This window comes from Gossypium hirsutum, chromosome D06 (assembly GCF_007990345.1).
Source record: "Gossypium hirsutum isolate 1008001.06 chromosome D06, Gossypium_hirsutum_v2.1, whole genome shotgun sequence".
Classification (NCBI taxonomy): Eukaryota; Viridiplantae; Streptophyta; class Magnoliopsida; order Malvales; family Malvaceae; genus Gossypium; species Gossypium hirsutum.
In genome coordinates, this window is record NC_053442.1 from 64,723,804 (window position 1) to 64,745,847 (window position 22,044).

At 34.7% G+C, this 22,044-nt stretch overlaps 1 protein-coding gene and 2 pseudogenes across 1 annotated transcript; 1 reads left to right on the forward strand and 2 right to left on the reverse strand.

Annotated features, from left to right (window-relative positions):
• Window positions 1-432: 432 nt before the first annotated feature.
• LOC121218451 (cyanidin 3-O-galactoside 2''-O-xylosyltransferase FGGT1-like) lies at window positions 433-1,919 on the forward strand (annotated as a pseudogene).
• A 991-nt stretch (window positions 1,920-2,910) lies between these two features.
• Window positions 2,911-3,521, reverse strand: LOC121218452 (probable disease resistance protein At4g14610; annotated as a pseudogene).
• Window positions 3,522-18,140: 14,619 nt separating this feature from the next.
• On the reverse strand, window positions 18,141-21,190 carry LOC107937249 (GATA transcription factor 4). Its single transcript, XM_016870102.2, has 2 exons — window positions 20,590-21,190; window positions 18,141-19,903 (listed from the first exon to the last, which is right to left on the reverse strand). The coding sequence occupies exons 1-2, from the start codon at window positions 20,893-20,895 to the stop codon at window positions 19,256-19,258; spliced, it is 954 nt and encodes a 317-aa protein (XP_016725591.1). The 5' UTR covers window positions 20,896-21,190; the 3' UTR covers window positions 18,141-19,255.
• Window positions 21,191-22,044: the final 854 nt, after the last annotated feature.

Here is a 22,044-nt window from a genome sequence, read left to right on the forward strand (position 1 = left end):
AGATAAAAAGAAAGTTCACAACTAAATAGGTTTTAATATTAATTTTCATTTCAATATTTTAATATTTTCTTACAAGTGAAAATGTTGTAAGAAACAAATTATGAACTATAACCGAGAGATATATCCATATGTTATGTAATTAATCAAACAGAGAAATGGATGGCATAGGTCAGTCCACAAATCATAATCTTGTTTCTACTAAAAGAAAACTTTAAATGAACCAAAGTTTTAGGATTGTAAACTTGTTTTCTTTAACAAATATTTTGGTACACTTACTTTAAAGATTCGGGTATAATTTGGTTTTTAGTTTTCTCTTCAAACAAAATCAAGTACTGGTTTTAGTAAGAAACCCAATCAGTTATGGTTTCCAGCCATGGTATTATATAAGCAAATTCATGGATTGCATTGAGGCATTCCAGCTTACTTTGCTTTCGAATTAGCAGGGTTGATCATTTCAAAGACATTTTAGTCATTCTGCTTCACCTAAAGCCAATTTGTGTGGTTAAAATTTAAGTTTGTGATAGTTTTATTTGCAACACTTAGAGATCATGGCAGATAGAAGCTTTCACATTGCAATGTACCCATGGTTTGCCCTTGGTCATATCACTCCATATGTTCATATGGCCAACAAACTAGCAGAGAGAGGCCATAAAATTTCCTTCTTTTAACCGGCCAAAACACAACACAAGGTTGAGGCTTTCAATCTCCATCCACATCTCATAACCTTTATTCCAATCATGGTTCCGCATGTTGACGGTTTACCTCTCGGCGCCGAAACAACAAATGATGTCCCTTTCCCTTTGCATCCTCTCATTATGACCGCTATGGACCTCACGGAACCTGATATTGAAGCTTACCTTCGTCAACTCAAACCCCATTTTGCTTTCTACGATTTCACTTGTTGGTTGCCCGCGTTGACTCGCAGGTTAGGTATCAAGTCCGTGGTTTATTGTATCATTAGCTCTGCCACCATTGGCTATCTTCTTTGTCCAGCAAGAAAGACTCTTGAGAAAGGTATGACAGGGTCCGATCTTTTAGAGCCTCCACAAGGTTTCCCTTCTTCAAGTATTAAGTTACGCGCACATGAAGCCCAAGCATTAGCCGCTGTAACAACTATGGATTATGGAAGCGGCCTTTCATTTGCAGAACGCCAATTGATGTCTTTAAGTGATTGCGATGTTATTGGTTTCAAGACATGCAGGGAAATCGAAGGGCCCTACGGTGAATATATTGGGAGCCAATTTGGAAAGCCAGTCATTTTCGCAGGTCCAGTAGTGCCAAATCCACCTAAAATAGCACTAGAAAAACAATGGGAAAAGTTATTAAGCAAGTTTCAACCTAAGACTGTGATTTTTTGTGCATTCGGAAGTGAGTGTGTTTTGAAAAAGGACCGATTTCAAGAATTGGTTTTAGGCCTTGAGTTAACAGGTTTGCCATTTCTAGTTGCCCTAAAACCACCGATGGGAGCCGAAACGATCGAGTCAGCCTTGCCAGAAGGATTCCAAGAAAGATTAAAAGGAAGAGGGATACTTTATGGAGGTTGGGTACCACAACAGCTAATCTTAAGGCATCGCTCTGTAGGGTATTTCGTCACTCATTGCGGCTCGGGCTCTTTAGCAGAGGCCATGGTGAGTGATTGCCAATTGGTGCTGCTACCCCATGTCGGAGATCAAATAATTAATGCAAGATTGATGGCTGGAGACCTAAAAATCGGAGTAGAGGTCGAGAAAGGAGATGGAGATGGAGTATTTACAAAATATGATGTTTGCAAAGCAGTAAGAACATTAATGGATCATGCTAATGAGCTGGGGAAGGAGGTAAGGACCAACCATGCTCAATGGAAGGAGTTTCTTCTAAAACCAGGACTTGAAAACTCTTACATGGATGATTTTGTTATGCAACTGCACGCCTTGGTGTGATGATTTCTATTGTAAATTTGTTTCTAAATTGCAATGTCATCTTTTTTTTTCTTTTCAAGGTATTATTAACATTATCTTGGTAATGGAATTCCACGTCAATAACTCAATACATTTGAAGGATTTTTCTGAATTTGAGATTTAACTCTATTTTGATTTTTTATAAATTTTAATTGAGTTTATGTTACAAATAACACTAAATTTAATCTTTTGCACAATCACTTTACCAGTGAATTTAATTAATATTTTGTATTTATAAATAATAATAAATGGAGAAAAATAAAAATAGTATATAGTAAATATGTGCAATTACTTTTATTTTCTTTGAAAATTTTTGATGTTTTCAGAAAAAAATTCTTGGAGTACTCGATTTGTTACTAACACATATTTTGAGCCTCGAGGGCCCATAAAAGGGTCAATATGATTAAATTATGATGTGTATGCTAGATGATTATATAATGTTCATATTTGATCTGAAAAGTCCGGTAATGCTCTGTAACCTTGTTCCGACGACGAGTAAGGGTTAGGGGGTGTTACACACTGACATTCTTTTTACACTTTCCCATGCCTTAACATCTGGTTCTTCAAATAATTGTGCCCCTACCTTGACAAAAAAATTATTCTCTGTTCGGACTCACGTGTAATCCACAAAACCATGTCACAAATCACATCATGCATCTTCACACTATCGCATTCATCTATTTCACTAACATTTTCCAATAAACAAGCACTAATAAGAGAGTGGATGATGTTGTCACCTTGCATTTGAGCTTCATCGATTCAATCAAATGCATTCAATAACCCTTCACAAAACCAATACTCCACTAATCTCTTTCCGGGAATACAATAATCTTCAGGATATAGACAACAATATAGGAGGCAAACATTTCGTTGTGGCATTAGGCAAATTATCATAACTGAATTTTAAAAGCGGAAATACCTCATTTTCCATTTTTGGCAATGCACAACACTTCAACATCTCAAATGCATATTTCTATTCCCCAAGTGTTGTCTTGCAAGCTATGACACAACCGATTGTAATTAGTGCAAGAGGCAACCCACCGCACCTTTCCGCTACTTGTTTAGCTAGGTTTGGAATATCTGGATGGCTGTTAAGAGTTTCCTCTCCAACCTTGTCTTAGAACAATTACCAAGCCTTCTCCGGTTCCAGGCACTCCACTTTGATTTTCTTTCGAGCTCCCATTTTGCCACACACCTCCAAAGATCGAGTAATAAGAATAAGTTTGGAACCATTTTCTTGGCTTGGTTTTGGTATCCCAACTTGGTTCAAATCCGTCCTCTCCCATAAATCATCCAATAATACAACCAATCTCTTGTTGCACAAGACCCGTAGATATCTATAGCTTTCTCTTCAACACTTTTATTCTTCCATGAGTCATCTGAAAATCCAAGATTTCCACCAAGCCTATCTTGAATCTTTCCAACATCGTAATCTTTAGACACCAACGCCCAGATAACAACATCAAAATCATTGGGTATGGTGCTGAACTTGTTGTTGAGTTTGATCAAGAGTGTTGTCTTGCCAACGCCCCCAAGCCATAAAGGCCAATGATCCTCACATCTGTTTCTACGATACAACTCCATACTTTTTGGTTGTGAATTCTAGAGCAGCCCGGTGCTCTACAGGCCTTACTACCACTGAAGCAGCGGGCTGATTCTCCGATACTTTCTCAAAACCTCATTTACTCTGATGATCACGTATTTCTTGAAGCATTTTGGCCACTTTTTTACCAAAATTGTAGCTAGACAAGAAATTCTTAGAAATGCAGCCACCGAGACACAAGTCATTCATTTGTTGAGGATCATTTGAAACCAATTTTTCTGCCTCTGTTATTATTGATAAAATTGTTCTCAATGTAAAATTGTTCACATTCATATAAAATGCTTACAAACTATTTATAGATTATAGATAACCTTTTAAAACAAAAAAAAACTAAAAATATTAAAATCTAATAATAACCAATGACTCCTGACCTTTTATTCTCCTAAAAAAAACTACTAATTTAAACCCATTAAAAAAAACAACATAACTCTTGACCTTTCAACTCTTGACCTTTCACTTACATAACTCTTTACTTTTCATTTAAGTTTATTTAACAAAACTCCCCTGTAAACTTAAATGCTTCTTCCATCCTTCATGCCGATTAATTTCTTGTAGTTTTCGAAGAGTACCACCGGTAGCGATTTTGTGAAGATATCCGCGACTTGGTCTCGACTTGCCACGTGCACTAATTTCAAACTTCCTTCCTTTACATGATCTCAGATGAAATGAAAACGAATGTCAATGTGTTTGCTTCTCTCATGATTCACTGGATTTTTTGCCAACTCAATCGCTGATTTATTGTCAACTCGTATCTCAGTTGCACCAAGTTGTTGTTGCTCCAACTCGCCCAACAAATTTCTGAGCCATATAGCATGACACACACACCAAGATGCTGCCACATATTCAGCTTCACATGTCGAGAGTGTCATGATTGGTTGCTTCTCTGAAAGCCAAGTAAACGCCGTATTACCCAAAAAGAACACATATCCCAATGTACTTTTTCGATCGTCTAAATCTCCACACCAATCACTGTCGGAATACCCAATCAACTGTAATCTTCCATATTTGAATAAAATAACCCGAGTGACACCGTTCCTTGAATGTACCGTAGGATTCGCTTCAACGCCTTCTAATGTGAATAAACCGGCTCCACCATGAACCGACTTACAATGCCAACACTTAGCAAAATGTCATGCCTTGTCCAAGTGAGATAGCGAAGGCTTTCCACCAAACTCCGGTATTTGCTCGGGTCGACTCGTTCTCCTCTATCAAATTTCGAGAGTTTTACACCTGGTTCTATTGGTGTTGATACCAGGTTGCAATGTGCCATCTTGTATTTCTTCAAAATTTCCTTTGCATATGCCTCATGTGACACAAAAATACCTGTCTCTTCTTGTCTAACCTCCAAACCAAGGAAATACTTCATTAAACCCAAATCTGTCATTGAATTATTGTGTCATCTTGCTCTTAAAATCTAGTATCATCTCACCATTTTTCCCCATAAAAATGAGGTCATCGACATAAAGAGCAACAAATAACATATTACCTCCATTCTTCTTCACGTAGAGGGCATGTTCATAAGGACATTGTTTGAACCCGTTCTCCATGAAGTATGTATCGATACGAGTATTCCATGCCCGCGGTGCTTGCTTCAACCCGTAAAGTGCTTTCTTCAATTTCAGCACCTTCTTCTCTTCTCTATTTTTCATGTACCCGGGTGGTTGTTCGATGTAGACTTCTTCTTCGAGCACACCATTCAAGAATGCTGACTTGACATCCATTTGAAATATCAGCCATTTAAATTGAGTTGCTTGTGCAAAGAGCAATCGGATTGTCTTCATTCTTACAACGGGAGCAAATACCTAGTGATAATCAATCCCCTCATTTTGCTTATATCCCTTTGCAACAAGTCGCGCCTTGTACCATTCTAACTCGCCTTGAGCATTCATCTTTCTTTTGAACACCCACTTCACACCAATAGGCTGACTTCCTTTCAGTAATTTCGTTAACTCCCATGTGTTGTTACGATCAATTGCTTTAATCTCCTCGTCCATAGCAGTTTGTCACTTCTTGTCTAGCACCGCCTCTTCAAAACTTATATTCTCGGAATCTGCCAAAATAAATACAATATGTACCTCATTTGTTGAATCATAAAAATCTTGCAAACTTCGCATTTTTGGTTGTTGCGGTTCATCTTCATCATCGGTAGTTTCAGGATTTGTCGGTATGATTGTTGGTGTAGCAATTGATGATCCTCTGTCTTTGATGATAGCCTCCGTTGAGTTATTCCAATCCCACTCGCTTGCTTCATTGAATCGTACATCACGACTTACTACAACCTTCTTACTTATCGGGTCGAGTAGCTTGTATCCTTTTGTTTTCTCATCATACCCAATAAAATAAACCTTTTGCTTTTGTCTTCGAGCTTCGTTCTTCGTTGATCTGGCACATGTGAATAGGCCTCACTACCGAATACTTTGAGATAAGAAACTAATGGTTTTTATCCGCTTCAAGCCTCTTGTGGTGTTTGATCATCCAACTTCACATGTGGACATTGATTTTGCACATAGATGGCACATTGCACGGCTTCCGACCAAAATTCCTTCGGCATCTTCTTGCTCTTGAGCATTGATTGAACCATGTCGAGAATAGTTCGATTCTTCCTCTCGGCCACACCATTTTGTTGGGGAGAGTACGGTGCGGTTAGGAATCGTCTTATGCCTTACTCCTAACAATACTCCATGAACGCCGTCGAAGTATACTCGCCACCTCTATCAAATCTTACAGATTTGATGTGTCTACCAGTTGCTTTTTCCACCATCACTTTGAACTTCTTGAACACCTTGAATGCCTCAGATTTTTCTTTAAGAAAATAAACCCAAGTTTTTCGTGAGAAATCATCGATAAAAGAAATGAAATACCTTTTACCACTAAAAGATTCGGGGGTGATTGGTCCACATATGTCGGTATGAATCAATTCGAGAAGTTGCTTAGCCCGATATTCTGCTTTCTTTTGAAAAGAAATTCTCGCATGCTTGCCAAGCACACATTCTTCACAAAATTTTCCCTCATAGTCCATGTCTGGTAGCCCATGCACCATGTTCTTCTTCGCTAACTCGTTTAAACCACCATAATTTAAGTGGTCAAAATGGAGATGCCACAATGACACCTTGTCTTCAACATCGACTCGCAAACATTTTCCTCGAACACTTTTCAAATTCAACTTGTACATGCAATTTCTCTCCATTTCAACTAGAGCGACCAAACGCTATTCCTTATCTTTTAAGTGTAACACCCGATCTTTCATAAATACCGAATAACCTTTTTCCATGAGTTGACCCATACTCAAAATGTTGCTCTTAAGGTCTGGTACATAATACACATCTTGGATTGACCCAACTAACCCATCTTGTTGTAAATAACAAACGGTACATTGGCCTTTTACCTCAACCTTCGACGCATCTCCAAACGGCACATGTCTCGTTTCAACCTTTCGCATCTCTTTGAATAGGTGCTTGTGCCCGCACATATGGTTGCTTGCACCCGTGTCAAGGTACCATACCATGTTGTTGTTGGTGTTGACTTCATTGTGTGCCATCAAGAGAAAACTTTCTTTTGCCTCCTCATTTTTCGTGGTTAGGTTGGTTGTCTCTTCCACCTTTTTTGAGACGCGACATTCTTTCGCAAAGTGTCCCGCCTTACCACAATTGTAACACTTATCAGAGTTACAATCCTTCGCATAATGACCATATTTGCCACACTTGTAGCACTCGACATTAGAATAATTCGACCATCCGCCTCTTCCACGACCACGCCTTCTTCCACGCCAATTTTGTTGGTTTGAATGCTCCTTCTCCTCATAATTCCCTTCTTGACCACGACCTTTTCCACCACGGCCATTTCTTCGATCTCCACGACCACTGCCTCTACCTCAAAAGCTTTGAGAATAGAGATCCTTTTCGTCTTTGATTGATACATTTGTTTGAAGTGCTTGCTCGAGTGTCTCATCTTTCTTCTTCTTCTTACGTTGTTCATGTGCCTCGAGAGAACCGGTGAGTTCATCGATTGTGAGTGTTGCTAGATCTTTTGACTCTTTTATGGCACATATGACATCCTCGAAACTGTCAGTTAACGATCTCAAAATCTTCTCCACAACTCGTGCATCGGTTAACGCTTCTCCGTTTCGGTTGAGTTGGTTCACCACGGTTTGAACACGCGTGATGTAGTCGGAGACACCTTCCGATTCCTTCATCTTCATGCCTTCCAACTCACCGCGAAGAGTTTGAAGGCGAACTTGTTTAACTCGGTCAGCTCCTTTGTACACCTTTTCTAAAATGTTCCACGCTTCTTTTGAAGTTGTCGTACTTGCAATCTTCTCAAAGCCCGACTCGTCAACAGCTCGGAATAACATGTATAATGCTGCATTATCTTTCGATCGCATTTCTTTCAACGTTTGAGCCGCCGTATATCCCGCAGTAGTTTTCGGTTCTACGAAACCTTCTTGGACCACCTCCCAACCATCTTGAGACCCGATAAGAGCTTTCATTTGGATGCTTCAATTCTAATAGTTCACCTTTGTTAGTCGAGGCAGCGGCACATTACTGGTCACACTCTCCATAGCTCAGATACCAATTTGATAAAATTATTCTCAATGTAAAATTGTTCACATTCATATAACCCTTTAAAACAAAAAAAAACTGAAAATATTAAAATCTAATAATAACCAATGACTCTTGACCTTTCATTCTCCTAAACAAAAAACTACTAATTTAAACCCATTAAAAAAACAACAACATAACTCTTGAACTTTCAACTCTTGACCTTTCACTTACATAACTCTTAACTTTTCATTTAAGTTTATTTAACAATTATAGTGTCTGCTGTTGAAAGCGATAGTTGGACTCGCTAAATGGCTTCAATAGTCGTTGTTCAGCCACATCAACCTCCCGTTGCACGTCATTTCTTTGCGCCCTCAGTTCTTGAAGAGCAGCAGATAAAGGTGGAAGAGTTTGTTTAAGCTTGCAGACATAATTAGCATTGCCAACAATGAAATCCCAACCACGAAGAAGGACATTCTCGAAACTACATTGTACGGAGCAGCAATTGCCCATGATTGTGGTAAACGAAAGATAAAAATAAAGGAAACAAATGAGATGTGGATGCAAAGTGAATTGTTTGTGAATGACTTAAAAATAAAATTAAAGAAGATGGGGTTTGAACAGATTTAGGTGGAAGGCGATTGTGGCACAGTTATGAGGAGGATGCTCATCAAATAAAGTTAAAGAAGATGGGGTTTCAACCATTAGAGCTTTCATTATGGATAGTATAGATAAAGCAAGCTGATTCAAAGAGTGTATACCCAGAGAAGGAAATCAGAGTAGCTAACTTTTTTAGCCAAAGAAGCGAAGAAGACAGGTAGTGGTTTCGACTCTTTTGTTTAGTTGGAGCAGAAATCTTATTAACTGTTATTTCTAAGAAGAATCATCGACTTTTTATTAATCATGACTGTGGCTTAACTTTTATTAATCGGAATTTTTTTCTTTAAAAATTCTTAATAACTATTATTTCTAAAAGAATAGGTTAAAACATACTGTTAGTCATTGTACTTCTATAAAACTTGAGATCTAGTCCTTATACTTCAAAAATTAAAAATTCAATCCTCCTACTTTTTCAATTTAAAAATACTAGTTTAATCATTATTATCATTGATAGACTTAACCTTTTCATTTTATTGTCAATCATATGTCACAGATTACCAATAGAATACAAAGTGGATCTTGACCCACAAAGTGGAGGGTAAAAGTACCACAAAATCCTATATCCTAGATTGCATTTTAGTCCATTGCACCTGTAGAAGTCGTCATTCTCATCCTCGTCACACCCCCAAGAATAGTTTAGATGTTTTGAATGATAACTTAACATATTTTGAGTTCTAAAATTGTTTAGAGGTATTATGGAATGGTTTTCAATAGTTTAAACTCGTTTTTAGATGTTTCAGATATGTTCTGGGCAATCTGTCTCCTGTGTGGTGACATCCAACCTTCAGTGTCGAGTAATTTGTTCTCGGTGTCGCAACATCAGGAAATCAGTGTCATGACATCAATACAGTGTCATGACACCCATTTCCCAGTGTCGCGCAATCCTTTTTCCAATGTCGTAACATTGACCCTGCTACCTTATTGTGACCCGAATAAGCTCCAAACGACGCCCGTTTCTATCCAAATTTTTTTAAAAAAATCCTAGAAATGACTTGACTAAATTCAAAAAGTCTATTTATGTTAAAGCAAAGTCTTGAATTTGATGATTGGATTAACTTAGTTCTAGCATCCAAATGTGACATCTCTTGCTCGGAACATGTTGGTTAGTCTCGATTAAAGGGTGTTACAAAGAAAGGAGAAGAAGAAGAGAAAGTAAAATAATGAAATATAAAAGAAAAAGGAAAAGAAAGAAACTTAAAACGACAAAGAATTAAATTACTCGAAAATGAAAATATAAGGACTAGTTGTGCAATTTGATTTGAAGTTTTCATCTAAAATGATGATATAATGTGTCAAGTCTACTTATTACATTGTTAACAACAATTAAATCGAAAGCATCAGTAACTATATTATAACTTTGTTGAAGTATAGTGACAAAAAAAAAAGAGTAAGTTAAACCATACACAAGTGATAAAATTATGTAGTTTAGCCGAATATCATTTCACTCACAAAAAATTTGTCAAATTGACTATAGCAAATAAAAACTTACAATAATTTGACTCAATCCCATTGTTTTCAATATCGGTATAGCCACTTGATATGTGGGGTTGGACCAGGTGACCCGCGAACCAGTTGAATTGGCCAGTCGTACAGGTTGAACTAGTTTGATCTATTTATATTCTTTTAATGATTTATTCAATTAAAGTGGATAAATCAATTGGACCGGTCGGATTGGAACGGGTGGTCTAACCAATTCAACCGCCATTCCAGCTTGGAAAACCTTGTTCAACCACAAAATTGTTAAAAATAATTGAAGCACGAAATTGAGATTTAGTGTTTTGAGACAAAATATTTTTTAATAGTTTTATCCGTAAAAAAATCTAAATCAATTTTAAAGGAACGTTGAATAAAATTAAAAAATTAATGGCAAAATTAAGTAGTGTGTATGACAAATATCAATTAAATAAATTATATTTTAAAAAATAAAATGGTGGTTATCAATTCTAAACTAATTTTCAAAATCAATAATTTTAAAATTGAGAATCAAATTAATTAGATTATTTGGATTTGGATTTGGATTTTAAAATATATTTTTTAAATAAATTAATGTTCAAATTTGAAAAACCTATCTTTGGTATAGTAAGCAAGCCTATGATTTTCTCCTATATATACTGCTATGTACTGTTTTATTAGTCATAATTAAATGTTCAGAATGATTAATATGGGTTTAAAAATGTTGTTTTCTATTTCTTTCTTTCAATGGGTTTTATTGGTTCAATCCGTGGAACCATTTGTGTATGACGTCAACTTTGCTGGAGCCGTTGGAGATGGAGAGAGTGATGATACAGAGGTTTATTTTCTTCTTAAATGCTATAGTTGGGAAGTTTATGATATTTTGATTGTTTTTTTATATAACTATTTTAGGCCTTCAAATTAACAAGTTTGTGGCATTGGTAATGACATGTGTAACATTTAAATACATACATTTATAATAATTTTTACTTACTTATTATTTAAGTAAATTTTTTATATTAATATATAATTTCTTATAATAATTAAAACATAAAAAATGAAAGAAAAAAATAGAAGAAGAAGAACAAAGTAGAACGAAACAGAGAAGAAAAAGAGAGAAAGAAAGAGGAGAAAAACATTAGGGTTTTCAAGGGTTCAAAGTTTAATTGGTAAGTCAATTTAGTCTTTTTTGTTTTCTTGCAATTTTTATGTTTTTAGAATCCTAGTATTAAATACTACTTAATCTATGTTGAAATTTTAGAAAATATTAAATTTTTAGATGTTGTTCATGTTGAATAATTTAAGTTTTGGGGATTAAATTGATAGAATTTTAAGTTAGAAATGAAAAAGGGATTGAATTGTAAACTAAATTATAAGTTTTGAGTATTAGGGAATAAATTGTAAAAATTTTTAAATTTAGGGATTTGAGTGAAATTAGAAAGTTGAATTTAGTCTAAAGTGGAAATTGAATGAAAATATGGAATAAGTTTTGAAGAAATAAAGTTAGTCTCGGTTTAGGGACTAAATTAGAATTTAGACAAAAGTTGAATAAAAATTGAAATATTCAACGTGAAATTTTATTGCATTGATGAATTTTAATTGTTTTAATTTCCATAGCTAACGATGTACTGGAAACTTCAACTAAGAAAGGAAAAGATAAAGTCGACGAGAAGTAGCTCGGAAATTCTGGTTTGTATTTATATAATCCGAATTTAATTATTAATTTTAGTATTTTGATTTAAATGGTTATGGTAATTAAATAAGGTAAGTGTTAGCATTTTTTATACTTAATTGAATGTATGTGAAGTTGTGATTTATGTGACAATTGAGTATTGGATAACTGTGGCATTAGAAAAGTGAATTGAAACCCTATTAACTGTATCGGGCTGATTCGAATATAGATGGCATGCCATAGGATTGAAAGAGTTCAGGGATACTTCGACTTCAAGTTGATGAGGCATTGGGTGTCAAATTATTACTTCGGATAAATTAGATGAGGTACTGGGTACCAATTTACTTCAGCATGGCCGATGAGACACTGGGTGTCAACCAAAACTAGTGTGTTTTGGTTGGATCCGTGTATCAGTCCAAGTCCGTGTCATGTTAATAAGGGTTATTGAATAAAATAGTGTTATGATTGATATTGAGTGGTGATTTGAAATATGATTAGAGGCACATGATTTGTGTATTTATGAATTGAATATGAATGAACAATATTGTTGTTCAAATGATTTGTATTCATATTGTGAAAAGCTATCTGGGATAGCAAATGATAAAAATTGAATGTGTTATAAATACCTTATTTATGAATTGAATAATTGTCTGACTATAGTTATTATATGTTATATTATTTTACTTTCAAGCATTCGGATTATAGAAATACCACTGAGTTTATAATTAGCGTACGGTTTGTTTTTCATGCGCAGGTTAGGTTAAAGTCAGATTGCCGATTCAGCATCCATCAACGATCCCGAACTCAAAACGTGGTGATGTATATTTCTTTTTTTGTCGGCAAGTACCTAGGATGTCTTATGCTTGTGTATTTGGGAAGTGAATGTAAATGATGTTATAAGATGATATTGGTTACTTATATACATGATTATACGTGTTAAGTTGAGGTTTAATATGGAATGTTGAAGCTGATGCATAAGTGAGAGTGATCTAGGCAAATTTGAGTTGAAATTGCTACGAATTTAGAATTGACTTAAATGATATTTTATTTGATTGTTTTGATAATATATGTGAAGTACCTATGAGGGTACATTGGTTAAGAAGCTAGGACGATTGTTTTGACATGTTTTAAAGGTATTAAATTGTGTTTTAAAGTGATTGAACGATTGGTTTTTGAGTTGCTTGGTGTTCAAGGTTGTAGGGAAGGGTAAAATTGATGTTTAAGGTTCATTTTGAGTCCACACGGCTAACACATGAGCGTGTGTCTCCTGTTTCTTTGAAAATTTTTGATGTTTTCACAAAAAAATTCCTGGAGTACCCGATTTAGTCCCGATTTATTACTAACACACATTTTGAGCCTTGGGGGATCATAAAAGGGACAATATGATTAACTTATGATGTGTATGCTAGATGATTATATAATGTTCATATTTAATCTGAAAAGTCCGGTAATGCTCTGGAACCCTGTTCTGATGACGGGTAAGGGTTAGGGGATGTTACACACTGACATTCTTTTTACACTTTCCTATGCCTTAACATCTGGTTCTTCAAATAATTGAGCCCCTACCTTGACAAAAAAATTATTCTCTGTTCGGACTCACGTGTAATCCACAAAGCCATGTCACAAATCACATCATGCATCTTCATACTATCTCATTCATCCATTTCACTAACATTTTCCAATAAACAAGCACTAATAAGAGAGTGGATGATGTTGTCACCTTGCATTTGAGCTTCATCGATTCCATCAAATGCATTCAATAACCCTTCACAAAACCAATACTCCACTAATCTCTTTCCGGGAATACAATAATCTTCAGGATATAGACAACAATATAGGAGGCAAACATTTCGTTGTGGCATTAGGCAAATTATCATAACTGAATTTTAAAAGCGGAAATACCTCATTTTCCATTTTTGGCAATGCACATCGCTTCAACATCTCAAATGCATATTTCTATTCCCCAAGTGTTGTCTTGCAAGCATAGTTTAGATGTTTTGAATGATAATTCAGCATATTTTGAGTTTTAAAATTGTTTAGATGTATTATGGAATGGTTGTCGATAGTTTAAACTCGTTTTTAGATGTTTCAGATATGTTCTGGGCAATCTGTCTCCTGTGTGGCGACATCCAACCTTCAGTGTCGAGTAATTTGTCCTCGGTGTTGCGACATCAGAAAATCAATGTCATGACATCAGTACAGTGTCGTGACACCCATTTCTCAGTGATCGGGTTACCTCGAAATTTGATCATTTTAATAAGAGATTTAATTTGCTAAAATAATGTTTTTCGGTCTACAAAATCCATAAAATGGGTTCGGGAGTCGATTACCCACGAGGAAGGATTAGCACTCTCCTTACGCCCAAAATTGGCTTTTATAGCCAATTTACAATATATTCTTTTATATATTTTTCTACTGTTTCAACTGCTCATTTTTTATTTTTATCTTTTCTTCCTTTTTCTTGCTGGCGGTGATGGTGACGGTGACAGGCAGTTGGTGGTGGCAGGCACTAGAGTGCGACACTGATGTGGCGAAGTGGAGGCGGCAGCAACTCTAGGCTAAGGTTTCTTTTCTGTTTAGGTTTTGGGACATTAGGGTTTTTCTTTGTTTTGGGCCATTTGGGCCTGTAAATGTGGGCTTTGCAACTGGACTATTTTTTTTATTTGGGCTTTGCTATTATTTTCTGGTATAAATTTTATTTGTTTTGTATTCTGGTTTTGGGCTAAATTGGGCCATTACAAGTGCACCAAGGAATGAAACAAAAAAACAATCAAGTATCAACCAAGTGGTGAAAAGAATATCTAGGTAAGAATCCACCTAGATTTCATCTATAATTCTCAATCTAATTTATACAATTTCATTTCTTAACCCTTTAATTCGTAGAAATACCTAATTTATGTTTATATCTCTTTCGAGCATAAGAGAAACTAAATCTTGGTTGATTAATTGAAATTTCTTTCTAATTAAAACCTCTATTATTGCATTAATTGGCTTTATGGATCTCATATTAGATTTGCGTCTAATTCGGTAGATTTATATCATCTTATTTCTAGGATTGAATGCAACCTAATTCAATCATGCAAGATCTAATCGCAAGAATGGTCTAGTCAACCTCAGACTTATGCACATTAAGCATGGATCAACACTCTGAAATTATCAACCCAAGAACAATTAAGCGTTCATAATTGAAAACAAAAACTAAGATTTTATTGCATATAAATAGAAATCAAACAATAGAATCCATCCTAGGGTCCATCCCCCTAGGTATTAAGAGAATTAGTTCATACTTGCAAGAATAAACTCCAAAAATACAATATAACCACTAAAATAAAAGAAATCATTGATAACTCTTTTGGAAACCGGCTTGGACTCTTAAATCTTGATAGATAATTGCTTAGAAATCGGCTTCAGTGGTGTGCTTTGAGTAATTTTCGTGCTATCTAATGATGATTGCTTTCCTCCTCTTTTATCTCATTATTTATACCTTTTTAGATTTCCAAAACCCTTAAAAATCGTAACTTTCCTGATATCGAAACGCCCTGGACACATAGCCATGTGGGTCATGTGGCCATGTGGTATGCCCATGTGAAACTCTATTGTATGTGTTCAGCTTTCGGACTGCTCCAATGTTCTAATATCCACCCATTTTTCACTCATTCCCAAGTTATCGCACGATCCTTCCTCCTCTTATGGTGATATTCCTTTAGTTCATTCGTTACTTTATCATCACTATCAACCTCGGTACTTACAAAGCTCGCTAGCACCCTTTGCTTCTTGCGAGAACTACCACCACCTTCACCTGTTAAGGCACTAGCGTTTCTCCCTTGCAAATTTTGCATAAAAGACCTGACATCCATGATGCATCTGAGTTTTTCTGATGAACTTGCAGATCCCTCCAAATGCGAACCCTTCGCGCGAACACCAACAATGTCTGCATCACCAATAACTTTATCATCAACACCAGTAGTTATCGCAAGAGTGCTTACATAACCTTCCTGGCCACTTGCAGATATGTAAGACCAATAGCGTGTACAAAGTTACAATAAGAATACAAAAAATTTACAAGTTCCTCCTTTTTTCCTTAACAAATTTAAACTCAGATCGTCAATGGCATCATGAGGCCATGTGGACCCTGCAGGCAGCATAGGGCAATAAGAAATCTCCCTCCGTGTCACTTAATCTCCTTGCGCCCTCAACAATCGAAAAATCAAAGGCAAAATTTGTCAACTAAATTCACCAGACAACTAGATGATGAACCATCTCCTCTTACTTTGTCGAGCACAAATAGGTGTTTGCTTTTATAAGTACGCAGGCCTTATGACGCTCTTAACGGTTACCACCCCCATCCACAAATCTAACCCCACAAGCTTGGTTACCACTGCCAATACAGCCACCGTCCCTTCCACCCAAACCCATTATGACTCTAATCATGATAAACAATCATGCTTAAAACAATTGAAACGACAGTAAAAAATTTTGAGGGTTTTTACCTATGAATGACAAGTCTCTTCTCACTAGCGACCCCTTTTGAAAAAATGCAAGATAAGTGTGAGTTAGGGTTAAGTAGAACTTATTTTAAAGAAGAAAAAAATTTTAGAACAGTTTTTTTCCTTTAAAAAAAGCCCCAATCATCCTTTTACTACCCTATCATACGACAAAACATACGCGGTAAGATTTACACCAAAATGTACGTAATAAGCCTCAATCGCATGCTTCATTTGTGTAAGCCTCTCTCAGAAGAGTCACTTTATAACTCTTTTTCAGTAAGGCGGGGAATAATTTGTTATAAGGCACACCGCTATCTGACTGGAGATCTGTGTCCGACCCGACCCTCTTCACTTTACGCCTCTCCTCTTCTAAGATAGCCTAACTCACAACGCCCTTCTTAGCTCGCTACCCAACTCAGTTCGTTGTGTCCTTTTGGGCTCGCCATCGTCCAGCTCACCAACTCCCTACTCACCTGCATTCAGCTCATCAACTTAGTTTCCCGGGGAGAATCACTCAGGACATATCACCCCTGAGGGGGATAACGTGTCCTCGTGTATGGCACTTAGTTGTCTCTAGTACGTCACATCAAGGAACCGCACCTTATAAATATGAAGAATGGACTCTAAGAGAGGAGAGAGAGAACAAGATGCTCAACATATTTTAAAATAGATAGAATAAAAATGAAAATTTATTAATGTAAAATAGATTTTTTTTAACATATTTTTTTACATATTCTAAGTTTGGAATAAATTATAGGGATAAATCTCAAAATTATACATGAATTTTGATTTAATGTGCAATTGTATACATGAACTTTAATTTGGTGCAATTGTACACGTGAAACTCTAATTGTTGTTCAAATGCATATTTGAAACTTTAATTTTGATTTAATCATACACATTTAAAAAATAAATACATCAATTTATTTTTATATTGGATAAATATAATTATTGATCTATACAATATATAAATATAAAATGATGTTATATCAATAATTGTGTCAGTAATTTACAAGAATCGAATCAAATCAAAATTTCATTTATAAAATTGCACAAAATCAAAGTTCATGTATACAATTGCACATTAAACCATAGTTCATGTATAGTTTTGAGATTTGCCCCTAAATTATATTATATATTTTTTATCTAATTTATATCACTTAAAAATTAAATTTGTAATAATATATAATACTTATAATGTAAACATTAAAAAAATTATTATATTACAAATATAAATTTTAAATTAATGAAAAAGTATAATAGGGCAAGCATAAAATTAGTTTAAATTAATCATTTATAAATATAGACGGGCCTAGATAAAATTCCAAGCTCGTATTTCGGGTCGAGGTTGAATTTGCTTAAGTTTACCCATGAACATCTCTATTTACGATCTAGCCGGTTTATCTGGGTTTGTGTGAAGATGTTCTAATTTTAAGTCAACTTGATCCAACCTAAATTTAAGTTAAATAATTTTTAAGAAATATTTTTTTTAAGATTTAATTATAAAAGTATGTAAATATTAATATCTCTATATGTATAAATTAATTTTTTTTCATTATTTTTAAGCAATAAATTAACTATATAGATAAGCTGGACCAAGTGTCACGAGGATAGAACTTTAGTCTCGCGTTTCGTGTTGCCTTAGGCGATCCTTTCGATTCAAACACGCCTCAGTCAACCTAATCACCACAAAGAAATCTTCCAATTCACTAATTTATATAGCGGAAGCAACTCTAGCTAAAAGAAGGCAAAATAGAACAAAGAGCCACAGAAAACTATGCACGAGAAGTGTTTGAGTAAATGCTCTCAATTGTATAACTTTCTCTCAAAGAATACAAAACAGTGGAATGAATTACTAGTGAGGGGAGGTTGTCTATTTATAGTTGAGCTCCCCAAAACCGAAGGTCTAGATCAAATTACATCGACGGACGAGATTAGTCTATCCCTTAAATTTAAGGATTTACAAGATTACATAATCAATTTACATAATCAAATCTAATCTAATCTTATAAGATATGATTCCCCTCAATCTTCTAAGATTAGTTTTCCCATTTACCAAGGTAGCCTAACTTTTCATATTTTCATCATTGGATCACCAGGTTTCACTAATATCTCTTTGAATCAAGCTAATTCGCGTAGGTCAAATGAGCCACATCTAACCTCTTTGGGACACATTTTTTGCAATGGTCACGGGCTTTGCACCTTGGCTCGTGACACAAGCCTTAGCTTGGCTTTTTTTTTTTAAATCTAGTTCAAATCTGATCTAGTCTAGCCCATGAACACTTTCAGTTTAATGAGACTAATTAATATTTCAAATCTAATACTTATATTTAAACATTCTACTAAGTCGATGTCACTCTTAACTGAATCACCAATTCAACTGTGAAATCACATAAATAATCATTCTTTTAAATTATAATTAATATTATTATGATAATATTTTTTAATTTTTTTATTTTATATCTTTTTTAATAAAAAAATAAAAAATACAAATCTAAAGATTAAATACATGTTCGACAATATTAAAATACAAATTAATTATCACTACCTATATTCATTATTAAATAAATTTTAACATAAAATATTTTCTCGACCGACATGACAAAAGCTAATATATCTAATATTATTAATCGCAATTAAGAAAAATAAAATCAATTCTAAAACCTACCAATTGAGGAAGAAAGAAAATTATCATTTTTTAGCTTTACGTGCTCAAAAATAAAACTACAAAATTGAAATTTCTTCCTTTTTTTATTTTAATTTAATTCTTTAATTTATTTTTTATGATTTTTTTTTAAAATTCAAGATTTAAGAAATGGGCTACAAATAAGATCTTTGTTAAGCTCTTCTCTTTTTTTCTTTTTTTTTTACCCTATTTTATTTGATACTCTAACTAAATCATGCAACTAAAATCGTGGCCCACCATGATGATGGATCAAAAAATCATCAGCAACATCACCACCGTTGGATATGGGGAAAACTGAAGTTTGACTAAGAAACCGTGTACCCTGTCCCCCTCGTTGCATATCCTTTTGCCTCCTAATCTCCAAAACCTTCCTATGCGAATTCGAATGCTCCGTTGACACAAACGTCGGGCTCGAGGCGGGTCGGTATTCGGGTACCAACCGACCCGATTTGTACCTCACACCACACGCATTACACAGCGTTTTCGGACCCATCGGTCCCGTCCTCCATTGTGGTGTCTTCTCCGATGCACAATGTAAACATTTCCGACCCGAATACTCCGTATTTCCGTTCGGGTTATCCCTATTCTTATGACCCGTGGGTTTCGGGTTTAAGTGGAGGACTCGGGTCGACCAATCGCACGGTGCGGTCATTGAACGCTTGGATCGGGCCTTCCCTGGTAACGGAGCCCCATGTTGGAAAATCGGGTCGGTCGAGCTCCGAGGTAATGAATCGGATCGGGTTGAGGAAGATGAGGATTCGGGTGTGGGTAAAGCAAAAATATGGTGGTTGCTTTGTAAATTCGGGACTGTTGAAAATGAATCTTCAACAAAATTTGAAAGCCATTCAAGTTCCGCCAATTCATCGTACTGTAAATAAAAAAAATCAAATTCGTTCAATTATTTTGGTTTAATTACAAATTTCATATGTTTCACATCACAAAATTTAATTTTTTTAATTTTAATTTATGAAACTTTAATTTTTATACTTTAAAAAAATAATTTATCAAATTTTGTCCTTTGTAAAATATTAATCTATAGACATTATTGTCAGAGGTGGACAGTAATGGTAGTTAAGAGGGACCTTAACCTCTAAAATTTTGAAAATTTACATTTTCTTTTTTAAAAATTTTAAAATTTTATTTAAAACACTCGAAAATTTAAATTTTTATAAAAATTTTCATTAATTTCATAAAATTTTAGAAAATTTAATTAGACCCTAAAGTTTTTTAAATTTTTAATTAGATCCGAAATCTGAATCTCAACATATCCCACAGCTTATCAACAAAATATGTAGAAATTTACAGTTTTGTTTTATAAACAACTCATATTGTGAAATTCATAATTAAATAAATCATTTTCCAAATTTCGATTAGTCTAAAAAAATTACGGATTTTGATTTCAAAAACATGTAATTGGTTACAGTTTATTCGAAAATTATTTGAAGTTGATGTTTAATTTTTTTTAATTAAAAAATGGTGTTAATTTCACGTGAGTCGTTAATTTTTTTTAGTTTCACCATGCAAAAAGAAAAGGAAAATAAACTATTTCATTACCGGGACGCCGAGTTCGCCGGAGAACTGAGAGGAGTGAGTGAAATTAGCGGAAGAGAAGTGATTTTCGCCACCGGACGCTGAGGAATTGCAAGTGACGGTGGACAAATCGGTGGAATTACCCGCGACATTATCGAACAACAAGCCGTCGCCGATAACGGCGTCTTCGTTAGAGAAGTCGAGGAGGTCGTCGACGATGAAATTCTCCCCCAGCTTTTCCTCCACCATGGACATCCTCTTCTCCGGCGAGAAATCACCTGTAGCTCCGCCGCCGTAATAACCTCCGACGAAGAAGTCCCCCATCTCCATTACAAAAATTACAATGCACGACGACTTCCTATACACAAAATATATCAAAAATCTTGTGGTTTTTTAGAGAGAGAAAATAAGAAAAAAAAAGTTGAACAGATTTTAGAGAGAGAAAGCTTTGGAGTCTGTGACAGAGAAAGAGACTGAAGAGTGAAGAGAAAGGGTCGGGTTATGAGGAGAGAAGGGAATGGCAAACGTGTAAATATGTGGAAATTGGAGTTTTTTTTTCCCATGTAAAGCATATAAGTAATTTAATAGTAAAGAGACTGAGAACTCATTTGCAAGTTCTTTTTACAGTACTCAGAATTTTTTATTGTATTTATTTAAAATGAATTAAAATAGTTAAGGGTAAATTACATCTAATGTCACTAAATTATTGATAAATTTACGTTTTTGTTCATTTAACTTTAAAAGGTTACAAAATGGTCACTGAATTATTCAAAAGTTTTCATTTAAATTATTAAACTATTCGAAAGTTTTTATTTAAACCACTGGGTTATTACTCTATTAAGTTTTTTTTTTTAAATTGTCCCACTAACAAACTTCAAGTGATGATTCAACAATCGGTATGGTAGATTAGTACTCATCGAAAAGTAGAAAAACATAGCTTAGATCTAAGTTGACCTGACGATTGGTATCAAAGATTAGATAAGAAATTTATTTAGATTTTAGTTCGTAAATTTGTGACATTCAAAGTTGTTTCATGGAAAAATAAACTATAAAAGAGAATGGGATGAAGAGTTTTCTATTAGTGCAGGTAGAGCAAACAAAGAAAGTCATACAACAACGATTTTAACAGCCCAGTAACTTAATTGAAAACTTTTAAATAGTTCAGTGACCATTTATAATTTTTTGAAGTCGAATGACCAAAACGTAAATTTAATAATAATTTAGTGATCTTGGATATAATTTACCCCATAGGTATTTATTTTGTTTTTAGAATGTAAAGATATTTTATGGTAGGTTAAAAATATACTTTTTATTCAATGTAATATTCAAATATTTGGAATTTAATTTTTTTTTTATTTTCAAAAATCAATTTATCTATTTTTTTCATATTTCAAAATTGAAATTCAATAAATAATAAATACCTGATAGGCGTGTAACAAAAAATGGCATTATAATGAAATTGAATCTAATAAAAAAAAT

Bases quoted from the DNA above. Each gene is read 5' to 3' on its own strand.
- LOC107937249 (XM_016870102.2), bottom strand. From the start codon at position 20,895: ATGGAGATGGGGGACTTCTTCGTCGGAGGTTATTACGGCGGCGGAGCT. The intron at 19,904-20,589 runs GTAATGAAATAG...TTTTATTTACAG, and splicing joins CCGGCGAACTCGGCGTCCCG to TACGATGAATTGGCGGAACT.